Consider the following 20,690-nt stretch of genomic DNA (forward strand, 5'->3'; position numbering starts at 1 on the left):
TAAAAAATTCGATTTACCGGCCGTAGCAGTAGAGACTAGGTCCGAGAGGCCTTCTCCAAACAACTCCTCCCCCTTGTAAGGCAATGACTCCATATGCCGCTTTGAGTCGGCGTCTCCCGTCCACTGGCGGGTCCACAAGAGCCGCCTAGCAGAAATAGACATAGCGTTTATGCTAGAGCTTAGTAAACAAATGTCTCTCTGAGTATCCCTCATATACAAGGCAGCATCTCTGATATGCTCCATGGTCATTAGAATGGTATCCCTATCTAAGGTGTCCATCTCCGTAGATAAGGAGTCTGCCCATGCTACGACAGCACTACAAACCCAGGCCGACGCCATGGCCGGCCTAACTATAGTTCCTGAATGTGTGTAAATGTGCTTCATGGTAATTTCCTGCTTGCGATCAGCAGGATCCTTGAGGGAAGCAGTATCCGGAGAAGGCAGTGCCGCCTTCTTGGATAAGCGTGTCAGCAAGGCGCTACTTTAGGCGCAGATTCCCATCGTATCCGATCCTTCTGTGGAAAAGGATACGCCATGAGAATCCTTTTGGGAACATGGAGTCTCCTATCCGGAGATTCCCAAGCCTTTTCGCATAATTCGCTTAGCTCAAATGAGAACGGAAACGTGACTTTAGGCTTTTTCCCTTTATACATGTGAACCCTCGTGTCAGGGATATGCAAAACCTCTTTTATGGCAATAATCATGTACCTAATACCTTTTGCCACCTTCGGCTGTAATTTTGCATCCTCATAGTCGACACTAGAGTCAGTATCTGTGTCGGTATCTGTGTCAGCGACCTGGGATATGGGGCGCTTTTGAGACCCTGAAGGTCCTGGCACCACAGGGACAGGCACGGACTGGCTACCTGACTGACCCCTAGCTTCAGCCTTGTCTAATCTTTTATGCAGAAGATTTACATTTGCATTCAAGACATTCAGCATATCCACCCAGTCCGGTGTCTGCGTTGCCGACGGCGACCTGACATTCAAGCACTCCCCCTCCACATTAAGCGAGCCTTCCTCATCAAACATGTCGACACACACGTACCGACACACTGCACACACCCAGGGAAACTTTTTTCTGAAGACAGTATCCCCTTTAATGCAGTGACGTGCGGTGAGGTCAGGGGCTGGGGAGGCACTGCAGCTAAACACCCCCTCCCCCGGAAAAAAAAAGTGCAGTCCCCCCACACCATTGAAACCAGCACCAGGCAGAACCAGCCAGGGGGGATAATGCCATAGCAGGGGAGACACTCAGTGTGGGGTTCCCCTGCCATGCCATTAAACACCCCCCAAACCAGTCAGCCCAGGGCTGGAATTCCTCGGAAAGTGGGGCCCCCAAAAAATCAAAATGGGGTCCCCCCTCCCGAGCAACAACCAGCACTGGGCTGATAGCCCAGTGCTATGCCCCGCACCCCTGGTGGCGGTGGGTGCGGGGTTCATTGTATGCTAATACTGTTCTTTACAGGTGGCCTACAGATCCCAGCAAGCCTGCCCCAGCACGCTGGCACTTGGAGAACCACAAGTGCCAGCATGCCCGGACATAAATGACCCACTGGCACCTGTAGTCCACCTGCAAAGAATAGTAATATTGTTCTTTACAGGTGGCCTACAGGTCCCAGCAAGCCTGCCCCAGCATGCTGGCACTTGGAGAACCACAAGTGCCAGCATGCCCGGACATAAAGGGCCCGCTGGCACCTCTAATCCACCTGTAAAGAAAATATTAAAAAAAAACACTACACATTCTTAAAAAAAAAAACATTTATTAAACTGGGTCTTCACCTGGGGGCGGCGGCCTTTAAGCTCTTTTGCGTGGCCGCCGCCTTCCCAGGGCTTCCGGCATCTTCACCTGGGGGGCCCCACCTCCCCAGGGCTTCTGGCGTCTTCCTCGGCGTCTTCACCTGGTGGGCGGCGGCTGCTAAGCTCTTTTGCATAGCCGCCGCCCATCCAGGACTTCCAGCGTCGTCACCTGGTGGGCGGCGGTTGCTAAGCTCTTTTGCATAGCCGCCGCCCATCCAGGACTTCCACAACGTCTTCGATCTTCAGGAGCTCCTCTCTGCTCCTCCTCCGCCGTCGGACTGACAGCCGCTGCCTCGCGCTGACTTATATAAGTCAGCGGGAGGGGGCGGGGCGATGACGCGGCGAGCCATGATTGGCTCGCGGCGGCCATCTTGAATTTCAAAAATGACGCTGAGGCGCCATTTTTTAAATGGGTACCGCTTCCGCTGCCAAACTCTGCACAGTGCACAATGGGCCTGAATGCCGCGTCCCGCATCTCCGCCGCCAGCACCTCCGCCGCCCGGCCCGCCGCATCCCGCACCTCCGCTGCCCGCACCTCCGCCGCCCGCACCTCCGCCGCCTACACAGTGATTGACAGCGGATCCAGTGACGGATCCGCTGGCCAATCACTGTGGCCTCACTCACAGGGACGTGCTTTCATAGGTTGAAAGCACGTCCCTGTAGGAAAGCGGCACCTCTAATGGTGCCGCTTTCCCATGTTATTTCAATGGGCTTTTACTGCCCATTGCTAGGCCCCGCCCGCGCCCGCCCCCCGCTCCCATATCTTTTCCCAACCACTACGGGAGGCACCACGATCGGTGCCTCCCAAACTGATTAGGAACACTTTAATGATGAGCAAAATAATAAAGAAGATACTTAGGTGTCATAAGTATCTTCTTTGTATTATTTTACTCATTAATGACAGGGGAGGCACTGCCTCCCCTGACTGCACGTCCCTGCTTTAATGCCCTTTGGAGAGACAGAGAGAGAGTATGCCAGCACACACCCCAGCGCAACAACCTGGAGACCAACACAGAATGCTTTTCCCCAGCAGCGCTGTATTATACTTTATCCGCCAATTATGTGCCCCCCCTCCTCTCTTTTTAAACTCCCTTCACCGTGTGTAAGCAGGGGAGAGTCCGGGGAGCTTCCTCTCAGCGTTCTGTGGAGATAGAAATGGCGCTGGTGAGTGTTGAGGGAGAAGCCCTGCCCCCTCGGCGGCGGGCTTCTGTCCCGCTCAAAATCGTGTAAAATGGCGGGGGCTCAATTATATACATGTACAGTGCCCAGCTGTACATGTATATACCTATTTGCCATCTAAGAGGTGTTAATATTGCTGCCCAGGGCGCCCCCCCCCCCTGCGCCCTGCACCCATACAGTGACCGGAGTGTGTGAGGTGATGTGGAGCAATGACGCACAGCTGCAGTGCTGTGCGTTACCTCTGTGAAGCTGAAGGCTTCTGCCGCCTGAGACGTCTTCTTGCTTCTGTTCTTCTGGCTCTGTGAGGAGAACGGCGGCGTGGCTTCGGGGGTGGACGCCCAGGACGAACCTGTGTTCACCCCCTCTGAAGCTAATGGTGTCCAGTAGCCGAGGAAGCAGATCCTATCAGTTAAGTAGGTCTGCCCCTCTCTCCTCAGTCCCTCGATGCAGGGAGCCTGTCGCCAGCAGTGCTCCCTGTGAAAAAGTAAAAATCCAAACAAAAATGCTTTCTGTAGCAAAGAACTCAAGAGAGCTCCCTGCAGTGCACCCTTCATGCTCTGGGCACAGTGTAAAACTGAGGTCTGGAGGAGGGACATAGAGGGAGGAGCCAGTGCACACCCAGAATTTAAAGCTTTCTTAAAGTGCTCTATCTCCTGCGGAGCCCGTCTATTCCCCATGGTCCTTACGGAGTCCCCAGCATCCTCTAGGACGTTAGAGAAATATACTGTATTTAATTCAAAACAAAAATTCAAAAATGCACCTTTATAGGTGGCTGATAATCTTTACAGATGGGTCCTCCGTTATCTTGACTGTGTCTGCGCCTAGACGGAGGTTTAGTCACACCTAGGCGATAGCTTAGGTTGCCGAGTATAATCATGGACAGGCGCGTTGAGGCACGACTATATACTCAGCATGCAATACACATCTCCACCACTGGGTGGCTAATGCTTCATTAATCCAGTACTTTAGTTTGAATAGCGGCGGATTGATCTACAGTACAAGCTCTGGCAAATGGTCAGTGACGACTGTAATGTTAATATACAGTCCTGTACTGCATAGTGTACACACAGATGGTGACCAATGGTCAGACGGACAGAGTAAAAAAAAAAAAAAAATGAGTTTATTCAGATGCAAACGAACGTGTTAAAACACTTGTGTATGCAGACACAACTAATGTGTAAACACTTGTGTATGCAGACGCAACTAATGTGTGAAAGGAATAATGTAGCTTATTGACTTTACAGTATGTACAGTGCACGAAATGAGCGTCCGAGTCCCCTAACGGCATAAACAAACACCAATGGGAAGGAATCGCTCTTTGCAGTACTTTTACACATGAACTTGAGAACCTTCCATGCAGTGTTGTGGGCTAGCGATGAAGGCTCCCATCTGCCACACTGAGAGTCCCGGGTTCGATTCCCAAAGAACCACTATTTTTTTTTTATTTCCCGTGACATTCTCTTTATTATTATTTTTTTCTTTCTGTGTAATCCATTATAATCCATTCAAAGGAAGGGTGCACACAGGTTTCACACAAATCGGGGTAAATCTGCAGGAGTGACTCATTCGCTATCTAAAATACACAGCGGTAATGAGCACCTATAGACATACCAGTAAATTAGTGTATTCTGACGCAACTAACTGTTCGAGCAACACAGTACTGTAGATCGTCGGCGTTAGTGAATCTGTGTTGTACGTTATAAGCTGTTTGTGCTAATTAGTACACTAATAGAACATACTGTACAGAGATAATTAGGACGTGAATTGGCATCCAGGAACTTAGGGAGGAGCTTTTATCTCTCTCCATTGTAATCTTTCTAAGTATAATGGAGAGAGATAAAAGCTCCTCCCTAAGTTCCTGGATGCCAAATCACCATCCTTAGTATCTCTGTACAGTATGTTCTACTAGTGTACGAATTAGCACAAACAGCTTGTAACGTACAGTGGCAAGTTTAATCTTTCTATGTATAATGGAGAGAGTTTATGTGATACTGCAAAGGGAAGCGGCAAGCAACCGTGTGTCGGGTCCCCTCCAGTTGTTCGCCCAGCTTGCACGGGATGCGGGGTTTCTGGCTAGATAGGAAATACTGTACAGAAATGCTAAGCATGGTAATTTGGCATCCAGGAACTTAGGGAGGAGAGATAAAATATCTCTGTACAGTATGTTCTATTAGTGTACTAATTAGCACGAACAGCTTATAACGTACAACACAAATTCTCACAACACAGATTCTCTAACGCCGACGATCTACAGTACTGTGGTGCTCGAACAGTTAGTTGCGTCAGAATACACTAATTTATATTTATTGGTATGTCTATAGGTGCTCATTACCGCTGTGTATTTTAGATAGCGAATGAGTCACTCCTGCAGATTTACCCCGATTTGTGTGAAACCTGTGTGCACCCTTCCTTTGAATGTATTACAATGGATTACACAGAAAAAAAAAATAATAATAAAGTGAATGTCACGGGAACACAAAAAAATATATATATTGGCACGTTGGGAATCGATCCCGGGACTCTCAGCATGGCAGACGGGAGCCTTCATCGCTAGCCCACAACACTGCATGGAAGATTCTCAAGTTCATGTGTAAAAGTACTGCAAAGAGCGATTCCTCCCCATTGGTGTTTGTTTATGCCGTTAGGGAACTCGGACGCTCATTTCGTGCACTGTACATAATGTAAAGTCAATAAGCTACATTATTCCTTTCACACATTAGTTGCGTCTGCATACACAAGTGTTTTAACACGTTCATTTGCGTCTATATAAACTATACACACAGTGATTGGCATCCAGGAACTTAGGGATGAGCTTTTATCTCTCCCCATTATACTTAATACTACGGGATTTGGACGCTCACATATCCCTAACATCAATAGACCATATTGTATCTGTAACTTGTTCGTTTGCATCTGTACTGTATATACTGTTATAGACTGTATGACATACTGTAGCATAATGTAGCGTAATGAGACGCACCAGTAAAGTAGTTCTTACGCTGTAGTTCAGTATTGTATATTAATGGAGACCACATGCTTGCGCATTGGTGATTTTAAAAAGCGACATCTGGTGGATGATCTTAGGTATTACACTCAAAGGTAACGCCAAATGCTCTGTGTGCCTCCCTTCAACTAGGCGCGCCTCCTTGTGCCCAGGCACGCTGTGTATGCCTGATCGCGACTAACGCCTCAGTCAGCCAAGATAACGGAGTACCCATCTGTATATTCACATTTTTAATATGGGAGTTTATGAAGTCAAGGGATTAATCCATACTAGTTCAACCAAGGCTGCTTACACACATGTAGCTATTCGGTGGTGGTCCCAGCATCCAGGGCAACCCATAGGATGGAACAAGGGGGACAAATAGAAGCAGGTGCTACTGTGCCCTCCTCCTCAATCCTGCATCATTTTAAAGAGGAAATCAATTCTGCACATGTGCAGACCTTAGTTTCTGATCCACCCTTAGGCTATGAGATGGTGGTCTGTATATTGTATATGTATCAAACCTTGGTGAAAGAGAAAATACAGAAGTTGCTCATGACACCCAGCTAGCTTCTAACTGTCCTAGAGTGTGCTAGATAAATAACAGTTAGAAGCTGATTGGCCCTTGACTCCACACTCTCCTTCGCCCCCCTACATTCAATCTCTGGCTCAATACTGTTGGCTCAGGCCACGAAACATTGTTTGAATCAGGCCATTCCTCTCACAAAATGCTACCAAACTGATTATCCACTCACTAATCATTTCTCGGCTCAACCACTACAACTTTCTTCTCACTGGCCTCCTACTTTCCTATCTCAGTCCCCTCTAATCTGTTCTCAATGCTGCAGCTAGATTGATCTTCCTCCCCTGCCGTTCCACATCAGCCACCACCATTTCCCAAAACCTGCACTGGCTCTCATTCAACTACAGAATCCTCTTCAAACTCCACAATCTCACATACAAGGCTCTTTCTAACTCCACTGCTCACTGCATTTCCAGCCTCATCTACTTACATACTCCTTCCCACCCTCTCCGGTCAGTCAATGACAGCTGCCTCTCCTCTACCCTGATTACTGCATCGCACACTGGAATCCAAGATTTCTTCTGTGCTGCTACCTTACACTGGAACAATCTCCCTTTCTCTATCAGGATATCCCCAGCCTTACACAACTTCAAATGTGTACTGAAAACCCATATGTTCATAATAGTGTACCCTTCCACCACAATACCTTGTCACCAGGACGCTCACCCCACACTCCTACCCTAGCCATCTCTACTTTGCTTAATCACTGTTCTCAGGTCCCTATCCATGCTCACCCCTCATGTCATCTGTCTCTCCTCTCCCCTAGATTGTAAGCTCCTAGGCATAGGGTTCTCCTCCATCTTGTTCTTATAGACCTCTTCTCTAGCACATAAATGACAGCCTTCATTTACTCAGTGGCCACTTAGTCCAGAATTCCCCTTACTTGTAGTCTTTCATCTCTTCTAGCGGCTCTACTGCTGCTAGTCATGCCGTCACTATTGGAGACAGGTTTCACCCTTCGCCGATTACTCCCTCGCTTACAGTAACTTGCTTCCTAACTGTATTGTGTACTGAGAATTGTGCTAAATTCTACTTGTCCTCTGTTTATGTTTTGACTACTGTAATGTAATGTTCTGTTTACCCTGTTCTGTCCTACTGCTGCCGTATTTATGGCACTGTGGACCACTTGTGGCGACTTGTAAATAAAGTGTAACAACAACAACAACAACAACCCTCTTAATAGCCTAGGAGTAACAAATATGCAAATAGCAGCTATGAAAATGTGTGATTCTAAAGTACAGGACCTTCCAACATCACCCTGCTCATTCAGAGTATGCGAAACCAGTGGATAACATGGTGCTCCTGAGAGGTTCTGCCGACTGCCGTCATTCATTTATCAACCACAACTAATACGAAACAGAGAAAAAAGACCTACAGTATGTTCTCATGCTCAGCGTGTGGCAGTGTGGCCAATACCACTGGAACCATTGCACAGTAATTATAAGCCCTTTACTAATAATAAATAAGTCTAAAAATAAATAAATAATTGGGTGGGGAAAGACTTTAAATGCAGAGAATAAGTAACCACTAATCCTGAACGAGTCTTAATTGCCCACCTAATTTTCCTTAACTAAATCTGAAATTGAATAACTCAGAGAGTTTGAAACAAGGGAAATTACTGTTTCTACTAGGTACAAAAATATAATGGTAGGTACAAAATTACCATGGTAAATTGATTTACAGAATAAAACTTAGGCACTTAATAAAATATATTTAGAACTGCACAGTGAGACTCTGCAACTGAACTTATGGGGCCTACACACTGGGCGATGTATTCGACCAACGATAATATCGATGGTCGATTCAGCCTACACACTGGAAGATATCGATGGTCAATTTGGACGATATGAGAGTACATACATCTATATCGTCCAAATTGACTGGTATGTTTAAAAGATGATGGTTCAACGATGAACGATTGCGGGCACGCGCATCATTCATCGTTGAAGCATCCACAGATAGATATGAACGATTTATCTTTCATATCTTTCAAGATATCGCCCAGTGTGTAGGCCTCCTGTTATAGGCCCTACACACTATGAAATAACACTGAAAGATATGAACGATAGTCGTTCATTAATGAACGAGATATTGTTCATATCTTTCATCGTGTAGACACCAACGATGAACGATGCGCGGCTCCGCGCTCATTCATCGTTGGTGCCGGCTCGTTTATACATACACGCCAATATGGACAATCTCGTCCATATTAGCATGCAGGGCTATGGGGCCAGGAGACGGGGGGAGTGAAGAAACTTCACTCCCCCCGTTTGCCGGGTCGCCCGTCGGCTGTATCGCCCATCGGGAAACCTCGGCGAGAAAATGCCCAGTGTGTAGGGCCTATTAGAGTTACCAACAAGACACTGCATGCAATAATATCAGTGTATATAAACTAAGCAAAAGAGGCTCTGCACACTGTATTCAGAGCCACACATGAAATGTCAGCTTTCTATAAGATCTCCAGTGCTGTCAATGTTAGTGTGAGACCTATGAGCAGGAACATTAATTCGCTTGTGGTTCAGTGATTGTCATGACACAAAGTACACATAGAACTCCACTGTCACATGCTGCTAAAGCAAGAATATGAAAAGTTCCTGACCTTCATTTTTACAGTTCCTAAAGCATAAATCTAAAAGCAGTTATAAAAATGTATGTTGCCTCATTGTGAGAGAATATGGAGATGTGAATTATACAATGCTTTGCTATAGTCATTTCTGAGTATTAAAGGCAAACAATGCAAGTGCCATAAACACAGTATAGAAGGAAAACAGCTATAGGGATAAAGCTCTAGAGCCCAGAGCATTTTATTTGCTGGCTCTCATGAACAATTTCCAAGACAAACCTATAATCTGGTGCTGCTCCACGCGGTGTGTCAGGAGATTACAACTGCTAGTGATAGCAGAGATTCATTCCTATAGCTTGGATTTCCTAACATCCCTTATGATGCAGGGTTGTGGGGTTTATGGTAATTGGCAAAAACATTTTATCGACTTTAACCATTATTGGCAGAGCAGCACATGTTCCCTTTTTCATGCCCCTGATTTTATTTTAAAATGATTGCAGGTTCGCATTGTGTGCATTGTTTGTTTGGTGTTTATGTACTTGTTCATGTCCCGGCATTTGCTATTTTGTATCCAATTGTTATTTCCTGTACCGTTGTAATACGATACCAAACAAAGAGGTGATTGATCCTATAACAGGACTTGTTCATTAGTTTATAGGAGACTATTACATTACATGTTAGTAAGTAACAAGGTTAATCTTTGAACTTAATATAGGTACACATTAGACGACATGTAAATGATACAATGTCGCTCATGATTTTCCTTGAACTCCCTGGAACTCCCGGACAAGCAATATTGGGCAAAATTCAGAGTTGATCGCAGCAGCAAATTTGTTAGCAGTTGGGCAAAACCATGTGCACTGCAGGTGTGGCAGATATAACATGTGCAGAGAGAGTTAGATTTGGGTGGGTTATTTAATTTCTGTGCAGGGTAAATACTGGCTGCTTTATTTTTACATTGCAATTTAGATTTCAGTTTGAACACACCCCACCCAAATCTAACTCTCTCTGCACATGTTATATCTGCCCCACCTGCAGTGAACATGGTTTTGCCCAACTGCTAACAAATTTTCTGCTGCGATCAACTCTGAATTACCCCCATGGTGCATACACTGAGCGATTTTACAAACGACCAAATGATATACGGAAGTAAGTCGACACTACCAAATTGTTATGGTTCAGCCTAATTTAACATGTCGTTTGTCGTTGGTAGTGTACACACTGCACAATTTGGTCCTAGTCATTAATGACTTTGTCGAAATTGAGCTGCATGCGCAGACGACAGAGGACGTCGCTAATGACCAGCGGGAGTGCGCGTAGCTTGCGAAATAGTGCGTACACACTGGATGATTACACAAAGTTGTTGTTACGAATGGTCGTTGTCGGAAAATGTTTTCAAATGTCGCCTAGTGTGTACCGGGCTTTTGCCTCCTCATCAGACCAGAGAGCTAATCTCACTCCACCACAGCTCCAACACCTTCATCATACCAGATTTTATTAGGGAAATAATAGGGTCAGCCATAGATTTTCTTGCATAATGTATTAAAGAACTTGATAGCTTCATTCCCAAAAAATAAACCAAGCACAGCTTGCTAAGTACCTGTATGTAGAATGGAATTCCAGCACTGCGCCTGGTTGCACAGAGCCTAGAAGACGGATCGCTAGACTTAATTTCCTCCAAGACGTTGCATAACCATTGGCGTGGTAAGCAGCGCAGGCTCTCCTCCTTGCATCTGAAAGAATCAAATGAGTAGGGGTCACAGAGGTCAGCACATTTTATTAAAACCATGCTACACCACTTCAAAACACAGAAAGAGCTGTTCTTTAAACAATAAAACCATTCACAGCTAAACCTATTTTCGAATAGATGAATATCCAGGTTTCTCAGGAGTACTTTGCATAATTAAGCAACACTTTATTGGGGTGTAGTACGGTATGCCGGCGGCCGGGCTCCCGGCGACCAGCATACCGGCGCCGGGAGCCCGACCGCCGGCATACCGACAGTGTGGCGAGCGCAAATGAGCCCCTTGCGGGCACGGTATTTTATTCTCCCTCCAGGGGCGTCGTGGAACCCCACGAGGGAGAATATATGTCGGTATGCCGGGCGTCGGGATCCCGACATTCGGCATACAGTAGACCCCCCCGTTATTGTACCTTCTCCTAAAGCCAACAAGATGGCAGACTCTTATCTGTGGCCATACTGTTTTCCCATTGTCCCCACTATGTAGATTATGAGCAACAGTTTATAGTTTACAACCAGTTGATACAGGCTAAAATAAAATATGTTCAATAATAAAGAAATAAAAAAAATACACGTAAAATATATAAGGTTCATAAAGACAAATGTAAACACTTTGTTTCGAATCCAAAAAGTAAACTATTTTTTCGGGTATGGTACAAAATATTCACATTCAGAATGCTGACATGGTCTAAATTCCAAACATTTCAGAATGTGCAGACTGGCATGTAGACTTTATTAAAGTCGGCGGTCTGCATGTCGACATAGCGTTTTCTGGTGACTGTAGCCCTAACCGTAATCTAACCTCAGCTTAACCCTAACACCAGCTGTTGATATTCTGTCTGTCGACGGTCACAATGTTGACATTTTGACCATGTCCACAATCTGACTGAATATCCTTTTAGCCTACTGGTTCTTCAGCCTTTATTTATTTATCAACAGTTTCTTATATAGCGCAGCAAATTCCGTGGCGCTTTACAATTGGCCTTACATGTAATGTCAAACTTCTACCAGCAAGCCGATGAATGAACATACTGTGCTAAAGTTTTCACTCCACCCCAAAGGAAGTAGTGTTAAGACCATGGGTACTGTAGATGTACACTGTGTTGCTTCAATGTGGAGGTCAGGAAGCTGTATCACTGCCATACACTTGTTAATCAGGAAGTGCCTCTGCAGCTATTGTTCAGCATGACTGCAGCTAGTAAAGTAACACTTCTGCAGCGTCCTGTGGTGATTTACACACAGAGCACTTAAAAGGTAATATCCCCATTTATTTTTCACCTGCATTTAAACAGGAAACTCAACCATTTTAAAGTTTGTCTTCCAGGCACCGACTGTAATAAGCAGCATAAGCACGGAGTTCACGCGGCTGACTGATAGGGACCAGAAGATGCATCAGGCTTGAATGCAGCATTCAAACAATGGGTGGTCCAATCAGTTGATACTATAGGACTGAACTGTATCCCAGATTACCAATTAAATTATTGAAAAATTAGATGTGTTTCATAGATGCATAAAAATCAAAAATATGATCATGTCTACAAATGTGAGTACTACAAAGGTTGCGCATACACCAAAATTAAAACACCTTGGTTAGTGTGGGATGCCTAATATTGAAGTGAAGGGCTTCCACACAGGTGTGCTCTTACATTGCTTAAGGTCAAGGTCATAAAAGCGGTTCACTGCCCTGATTGCCTATAATTGCAAGCATGTCATCAAAGTGAGATATCATTGACTTTGAACCAGTGCTCATTTTACAGGAGCTTCAGTGATCAAGACAGCTTACCATGCTAATGCTTCAAGAGCCATAGAGTCTAAGTTGGTATCAGTAATTAACTCCAGGACTGGGGGGAAAGGCACATCAGCCATCCGGGCAGCAGCACATGCCCCAAGATCGTGCCATCTGTGCACTAACTCAGAGTGTACACTTTAATCAGTAATGCAAAAACACAGATGCAAGGAAACACTATTGTGGTGACAGAGAAGGACACAGTCTGGTTGAAGTCCATAAACTGCTCACCACACCTAGCAATTCAGTGGTTCAAAGAGTACAAGCAATGACCTACTGAGCAGGTGAAGATAATAAGAATTTACTTACCGATAATTCTATTTCTCGTAGTCCGTAGTGGATGCTGGGGACTCCGTCAGGACCATGGGGAATAGCGGGCTCCGCAGGAGACAGGGCACATCTAAAAAGCTTTTTAGGTCACATGGTGTGTACTGGCTCCTCCCCCCATGACCCTCCTCCAAGCCTCAGTTAGGTACTGTGCCCGGACGAGCGTACACAATAAGGAAGGATCTTGAATCCCGGGTAAGACTCATACCAGCCACACCAATCACACCGTACAACTTGTGATCTGAACCCAGTTAACAGTATGATAACAAAACGAAGTAGCCTCTGAAAAGATGGCTCACAACAATAGTAATAACCCGATTTTTGTAACAATAACTATGTACAAGCATTGCAGACAATCCGCACTTGGGATGGGCGCCCAGCATCCACTACGGACTACGAGAAATAGAATTATCGGTAAGTAAATTCTTATTTTCTCTAACGTCCTAGTGGATGCTGGGGACTCCGTCAGGACCATGGGGATTATACCAAAGCTCCCAAACGGGCGGGAGAGTGCGGATGACTCTGCAGCACCGAATGAGAGAACTCCAGGTCCTCCTTAGCCAGAGTATCAAAATTTGTAAAATTTTACAAACGTGTTCTCCCCTGACCACGTAGCTGCTCGGCAAAGTTGTAATGCCGAGACTCCTCGGGCAGCCGCCCAGGATGAGCCCACCTTCCTTGTGGAATGGGCATCTACATATTTCGTCTGTGGCAGGCCTGCCACAGAATGTGCAAGCTGAATTGTACTACAAATCCAGCGTGCAATAGACTGCTTAGAAGCATGAGCACCCAGCTTGTTGGGTGTATACAGTATAAACAGCAAGTCAGACTTTCTGACTCCAGCCGTCCTAACTATATATATATATATATATATATATATATATTTTTAGGGCCCTGACCACGTCTAGTAACTTGGAGTCCTCCAAGTCCCTAGTAGCCGCAGGCACCACAAGAGGTTGTTTCAGGTGAAAACGCTGACACCCCTTTATGAAGAAACTGGAGACGAGTCCCAGTTCTGTCCTGTTCAAATGGAAAATTTTAATATGGGCTTTTGTAAGACAAAGCCGCCCATTCTGACAATCGCCTGGCCGAGGCCAGGGCTAACAACATGGTCACTTCCCATGTGAGATATTTGTCAACAGCATGGTCACTTTCCATGTGAGATATTTTAAATCCACAGATTTGAGCGGTTCAAACCAATATGATTTTAAGAAATCCCAACACTATGTTGAGATCTCACAGTGCCCCTAGGGGCACAAAAAAGCTGTATATGCAATACATCCTTTACAATCTGGACTTCAGGAACTGAAGTCAATTCTTTCTGGAAGAAAATCTACAGGGCCGAAATTTAAATGTTAATGAACCCCAATTTGAGGTCCAAAACACTCCTGTTTTCAGGAAGTGTAGAAATCGACCTAGTTGAATTTCCGTCGTGGAGCCTTCCTGGCCTCACCCACGCAACATATTTTCACCACATGTGGTGATGACGTTGTGCGGTCACCTCCTTCCTGGCTTTGACCAAGGTAGGTATGACCTCTTATGGAATGCCTTTTCCCCTCAGGATCCGGCATTCAACCGCCATGCCGTCAAACGCAGCCGCGGTAAGTCTTGGAATAGACATGGTACTTGCTGAATCAAGTCCCTTCTTAGCTCCCCAGGCCCTTAGTCCTCTGTGAGCATTTCTTGAAGTTCCGGGTACCAAGTCCCTCTTGGCCAATCCGGAGCCACTAGTATAGTTCATACTCCTCTATGTCTTATAATTCTCAATACCCTGGTTATGAGAAACAGAGGAGGGAACACATACACAGACTGGTACACCCACGGTGTTACCAGAACATCCACAGCTATCGCCTGAAGGTCTCATGACCTGGCGGAATACCTGTCCCGTTTTTTGTTCGGGCGGGACGCCATCATGTCCACCTTTGGTCTTTGCCAACGGTCCACAATCATGTTGAAAAACTTCCCTATGAAGTTTCCACTCTCCCGGGTGGAGGTCATGCCTGCTGAGGAAGTCTGCTTCCCAGTCGTCCACTCCCGGAAAGAACACTGCTGACAGTGCTATCACATGATTTTCCGCCTAGCGAAAAATCCTTGCAGTTTTCACTGCCCTCCTGCTTCTTGTGCCGCCCTTCTGTTTACGTGGGCGACTGCCGTGATGTTATCCCACTGGATCAATACCGGCTGACCTTGAAGCAGAGGTCTAGCTAAGGTTAGAGCATTATAAATTTGCTCTAAGCTTATTTATGCGGAGAGAATTCTCCAGACTTAATCACACTTCCCTGGAAATTTTTTCCCTGTGTGACTGTTCCCCAGCCTCTCAGGCTGGCCTCCGTGGTCACCGGCATCCAATCCTGAATGCCGAATCTGCGGCCCTCTAGAAGATGAGCACTCTGTAATCACCACAGGAGAGACACCCTTTTCCGCTGATGTATCTGAGGATGCGATCCGGACCATTTGTCCAGCAGATCCCACTGAAGAGTTCTTGCGGGAAATCTGCCGAATGGAATTGCTTCGTAATAAGCCACCATTTTTACCAGGACTCTTGTGCAATGATGCACTGACACTTTTCCTGGTTTTAGGAGGATCCCGATTAGCTCGGATAACTCCCTGGTTTTCTCCACTGGGAGAAACACGTTTTTCTGGACTGTGTCCAGAATCTTCCCTAGGAACAGTAGACGTGTCGTCGGAAAAAGCTGCGATTTTGGAATATTTAGAATCCACTCGTGCTGTCGTAGAACTACTTAAGATAGTGCTACTCCGACCTCCAACTGTTCTCTGGACCTTGCCCTTATCAGGAAAGCGTCCATGTTTCTTTTAAGAAAAATCCTCATTCCGGCCATTACCTTGGTAAAGACCCGGGGCGCCGTGGACAATCCAAACGGCAGCGTCTGAACTGATAGTGACAGTTCTGTACCAGGAACCTGAAGTACCCTTGGTGAGAAGGGCAAATTTGGACCTGTAGGTAAACGTCCCTGATATCCAGTGACATCATATCGTCCACTTCTTCCTGGTTCGCTATCACTGCTCCGAGTGACTCCATCTTGATTTGAACGCTTGTATGTAAGTGTTCAAATATTTCAGATCTCACCGAGCCGGTTGGCTTCAGTACCACAATATAGTGTGGAATACTACCCCCTTCCTTGTTGTAAGAAGGGTACTTTGATTATCACCTGCTGGGAATACAGCCTGTGAATTGTGTGAGGGGGAGACGTCTCGAATTTCCAATGTACACCTGGGATATTACATGTAGGATCCCGGAGTTCCCTTGCGAGTGTTGCTGAAACTCTTGAGATGACCCCCTACCGCACCTGAGTCCGCTTGTACGGCCCCAGCGTTATGCTGCGGACTTGGCAGAAGCCGTGAGGAGCTTCTGTTCCTGGGAATGAGCTGCTTGCTGCAGTCTTCTTCCCTTTCCTCTCCCCCTGGGCAGATATGACTGGCCTTCGCCCGCCTGCCCGTATGGGGACGAAAGGACTGAGACTGAAAAGACTGTGTCCTTTTCTGCCAATATGTGACTCGGGGTAACAAAAGGTGGATTTTTCAGCTGTTGCCATGGCCACCAGGTCCAATGGACCGCCCCTTTATACGGCAATACTTCCATATGCCGTCTGGAATCTGCCTCACCTGACCACTGTCGTGTCTTCGTCTGGCAGATATGTACATCACATTTACTCTTGATGCCAGAATGCAAATATGCCTCTGCGCATCACACATATATAGAAATGCATCCTTAAAATGCTCTATAGACAATAAAATCCTGTCCCTGTCAAGGGTATCAAAATTTTCAGTCAGGAAATCCGACCAAGCCCCCTCAGCGCTGCACATCCAGGCTGAGGCGATTGCTGGTCGTAGTATAACACCAGTATGTGTGTATATACTGTTATGATATTTTCCAGCTTCCTATCAGCTGGCTCCTTGAGGGCGGCCGTATCTGGAAACGGTAACGCCATGTTTTTTATAAGCGTGTGAGCGCCTTGTCCACCCTAAGGTGTGTTTTCCAACTCGCCCTTACTACTGGCGGGAAAAAGGGTATACCGCCCATAACTTTCTGTCGGAGGAACCCCACGTATCATCACACACTTCATTTAATTTATCTGATTCAGGCAAAACTACAAGTAGTTTATTCCCACCCTACAAAATACCCTTATTTGTGGTACTTGTGGTATCAGAAATACGTAACACCTCCTTCATTGCCCTTAACATGTAACTTGTGGCCCTAAAGGAAAAATACGTTTGTTTCTTCACCGTCGACACTGGGGTCAGTGTCCGTGTCAGTGTCTGTCGACCGACTGAGGTAAATGGGCGTTTTTACAAGCCCCTGACGGTGTCTGAGACGCCTGGACCGATACTAATTTGTCCGCCGGCTGTCTCATGTCGTCAACCGGCTTGCAGCGTGTTGACATTATCACGTAATTCCATAAGTAAGCCATCCATTCTGGTGTCGACTCCCTAGAGAGTGACATCACCATTACAGGCAATTTTCTCCGTCTCCTCACCAACATTTTCCTCATACATGTCGACACACACGTACCGACCTACAGCACACACATACAGGGAATGCTCTGATAGAGGACAGGACCCACTAGCCCTTTGGGGAGACAGAGGGAGAGTTTGCCAGCACACACCAAAAGCGCCATAATGTATATAACAACCCTAGAAGGTGTTGTTTCTATATATGGGCTCTTAATATATAATTATATCGCCAATTTATGCCCCCCTTCTCTTTAACCCTGTTTCTGTAGTGCAGGGGAGAGTGGGAGCCTTCCTCACCAGCGGAGCTGGTCAGGAAAATGGCGCTGAGTGCTGAGGAGAATAAGCTCCGCCCCTTTCACGGCGGGCTTTTCTCCCGGTTATTAGGAAAACTGGCCTGGGTTAAATACATACATATAGCCTTAATGGCTATATGTGATGTATTTATTTGCCAAATAGGTATTTATATTGCTGCCCAGGGCGCCCCCAGCAGCGCCCTGCACCCTCCGTGACCGTGTCAGTGAGCCGTGTAGCAACAATGGCGCACAGCTGCAGTGCTGTGCGCTACCTCTCTGAAGACTGTGAAGTCTTCTGCCGCCTGTTTCCGGACCTCCGTTCCGCCGTCTTTCTTCAGCGTCTGTAAGGGGGATCGGCGGCGCGGCTCCGGGACGAACCCCAGGCTGACCTGTGTTCCGACTCCCTCTGGAGCTCAGTGTCCAGTAGCCTAAAACTTCAATCCTCCTGCACGCAGGTGAGTTGCAAGTCTCTCCCCTAAGTCCCTCGTTGCAGTGATCCTGTCGCCAGCAGGAATCACTGATTAGAAACCTAAAAAAAACTTTACTAAACAGCTCCTTAAGAGAGCCATCCAGTTTGCACCCTTCTCGGACGGGCACAAAAACCTAACTGAGGCTTGGAGGAGGGTCATGGGGGGAGGAGCCAGTACACACCATGTGACCTAAAAAGCTTTTTAGATGTGCCCTGTCTCCTGCGGAGCCCGCTATTCCCCATGGTCCTGACGGAGTCCCCAGCATCCACTAGGACGTTAGAGAAAATATGGTAAGTTAATACTGTATATCCTTCATAATGTTCTCAAAAACAGACACGAGATGAACGCAGATGCTGGATGCCATCATTCCATAAGTAGGCTAAGTCAATGCTTATTGCTACATAATGACACTGAGATGTCACTCCAACATGTAGTATCTCTTTCAGACAATGTCCCTGTTCACAAGGCATGTGGTTTGGGCAGCATGACATTGACGTTACCAACATGTCACGGCCTTCTCAGTCACCAGATCTGAAACCAACAAGCATTTGTGGGATACACTGGAACACAGTCTGAGGCAGCATTACCTACCACCAGTGACTAAGCAGTTTATGTGATGAATGGTGCTGCATCCCTTTTGCACAACTCCATGACTAGATGCCCAGGTTGCCAACATGGGTGGTCCAACGCCCTACTGAGTGACTAAGTAATGATGCTTACACTATGTTTCTGCTATCTGTATAACCAAACTAATCACTGGATTAGATCCAAACATCCTCTACTTAGTTTGTGATCTTGGTTTAACAAAGCTATGCATAATTTAGAGACTTTGACATTAGGAAGACCTCTATTCTAAATGTATGCTTATGCTATGTTTTTCATGATGATGTAATATTATGGGGTGGATTTCAAACTTGATGCGCCCCCTATCTCCCGTCTAAAGTGACAGGAGATAGAGGGGAGATATTCAAATGCCCCCCGTTATCGCGCCCAGTACAGTCGGGTTTAGGCACGCAAAGCACCTGAAGCAGACTAAAGTGATGGGCGCGATCGTGAAAAGACCCGTTTGGGCACCCAAACGGGTCTCTTTACGCGCATTTCAGCTCGCTGAAATGAACCTGACGCACCCGTCCACAGTAACATTAGAATAGCTGTGGGCGGGCGCGATTGCAGTAGGGAGCAGGGAGTAGGGAGTAGGGGGGGGGGGAATTTGAATCTACATTTGGGGTACATGTATGTTATCTCCATCTCCGATAACATTATTGACGTGCAGAAAACATTGTATAAGAACAAACTGTGTCACCATATGGCTTTGTCTTTCAATGTCTTTGGGATACTGTAATTTTGCTTTTCCTTGCACTCTTTGAGTAGTTCTATATAAAATATTTAGAAAAAAAACCCAAAGCTATGCATAAGCAACCAGGAGTTAGAAAAGTCACTGCGGGCTATAAAAACTATAGGAATAAATCATATAGGTGTCGATATGTTCATAATTTCAACACTGACCTTGCTGACATTCAGCATGTCAATACTGATGGTATGCCGGCATTGTTAGAATGTCGAACATACTTGTTTGTTTGCCTTTTTTCATTTTGTAACTAACCCTAATGCTAACCATAACACTAACCCTAATGGTAACCCTACCGCTAGCAGTCACATGGAAATGTTGACATTTTGGGTGTGTCGACAGTTATGTTGACCTTCTTCTGTTCACATGGTGAACGGAGACACAGTAACTGCATATCATCTTATACAGGTTGAGTATCCCATATCCAAATATTCCGAAATACGGAATATTCCGAAATACGGACTTTTTTGAGTGAGAGTGAGATCGTGAAACCTTTGTTTTTTGATGGCTTAATGTACACAAACTTTGTTTAATACACAATGTTATTAATAATATTGTATTAAATGACCTTCAGGCTGTGTATAAGAAACATAAATGAATTGTGTGAATGTACACACACTTTGTTTAATGCACAATGTTATAAAAAATATTGGCTAAAATGACCTTCAGGCTGTGTGTATAAGGTGTATATGTAACATAAATGCATTCTGTGCTTAGATTTAGGTCCCATAACCATGATATCTCATTATGGTATGCAATTATTCCAAAATACGGGAAAATCCGATATCCAAAATACCTCTGGTCCCAAGCATTTTGGATAAGGGATACTCAACCTGTACTGTGGTAAAAGAATAAGGCCAATGTATTCTTTTTATTGAAATTCAATCACAAAAACTGGTAATTAAATTTCCTTCTTGTAAAATTAACTTTTACATATGAAACGGATTCCAAGACTTTCAAAACAAGTTTTTCATTGAGAGAAAGAAAATCTGCATGATCTTGCTCTGTGAGAAGCGGCTGCTGGAGGCCTGACATGGTACTTAATGTAAACGGCATCTGCCTATTTACTGCATTCAGAAAAACTCTACAGTCTACTAGGACTGTTTATCATCAATCACATCTTCCATAAGGTAACTGGAGTCACA

General features: G+C 45.7%; 1 protein-coding gene across 5 annotated transcripts in view; it reads right to left on the reverse strand.

The window, feature by feature from the left end:
* THADA (THADA armadillo repeat containing) overlaps positions 1–20,690 on the reverse strand; it is a 1,252,206-nt gene that overhangs the window by 816,336 nt on the left and 415,180 nt on the right. For all 5 annotated transcript variants that reach the window (XM_063918333.1, XM_063918332.1, XM_063918334.1 and 2 more), the window contains exon 23: positions 10,708–10,840. In XM_063918333.1, coding sequence (XP_063774403.1) covers positions 10,708–10,840 — 133 coding nt within the window. The remainder of the gene's footprint in view (positions 1–10,707; positions 10,841–20,690) is intronic.

This window comes from Pseudophryne corroboree, chromosome 4 (genome assembly GCF_028390025.1).
Source record: "Pseudophryne corroboree isolate aPseCor3 chromosome 4, aPseCor3.hap2, whole genome shotgun sequence".
Lineage (NCBI taxonomy): Eukaryota > Metazoa > Chordata > Amphibia > Anura > Myobatrachidae > Pseudophryne > Pseudophryne corroboree.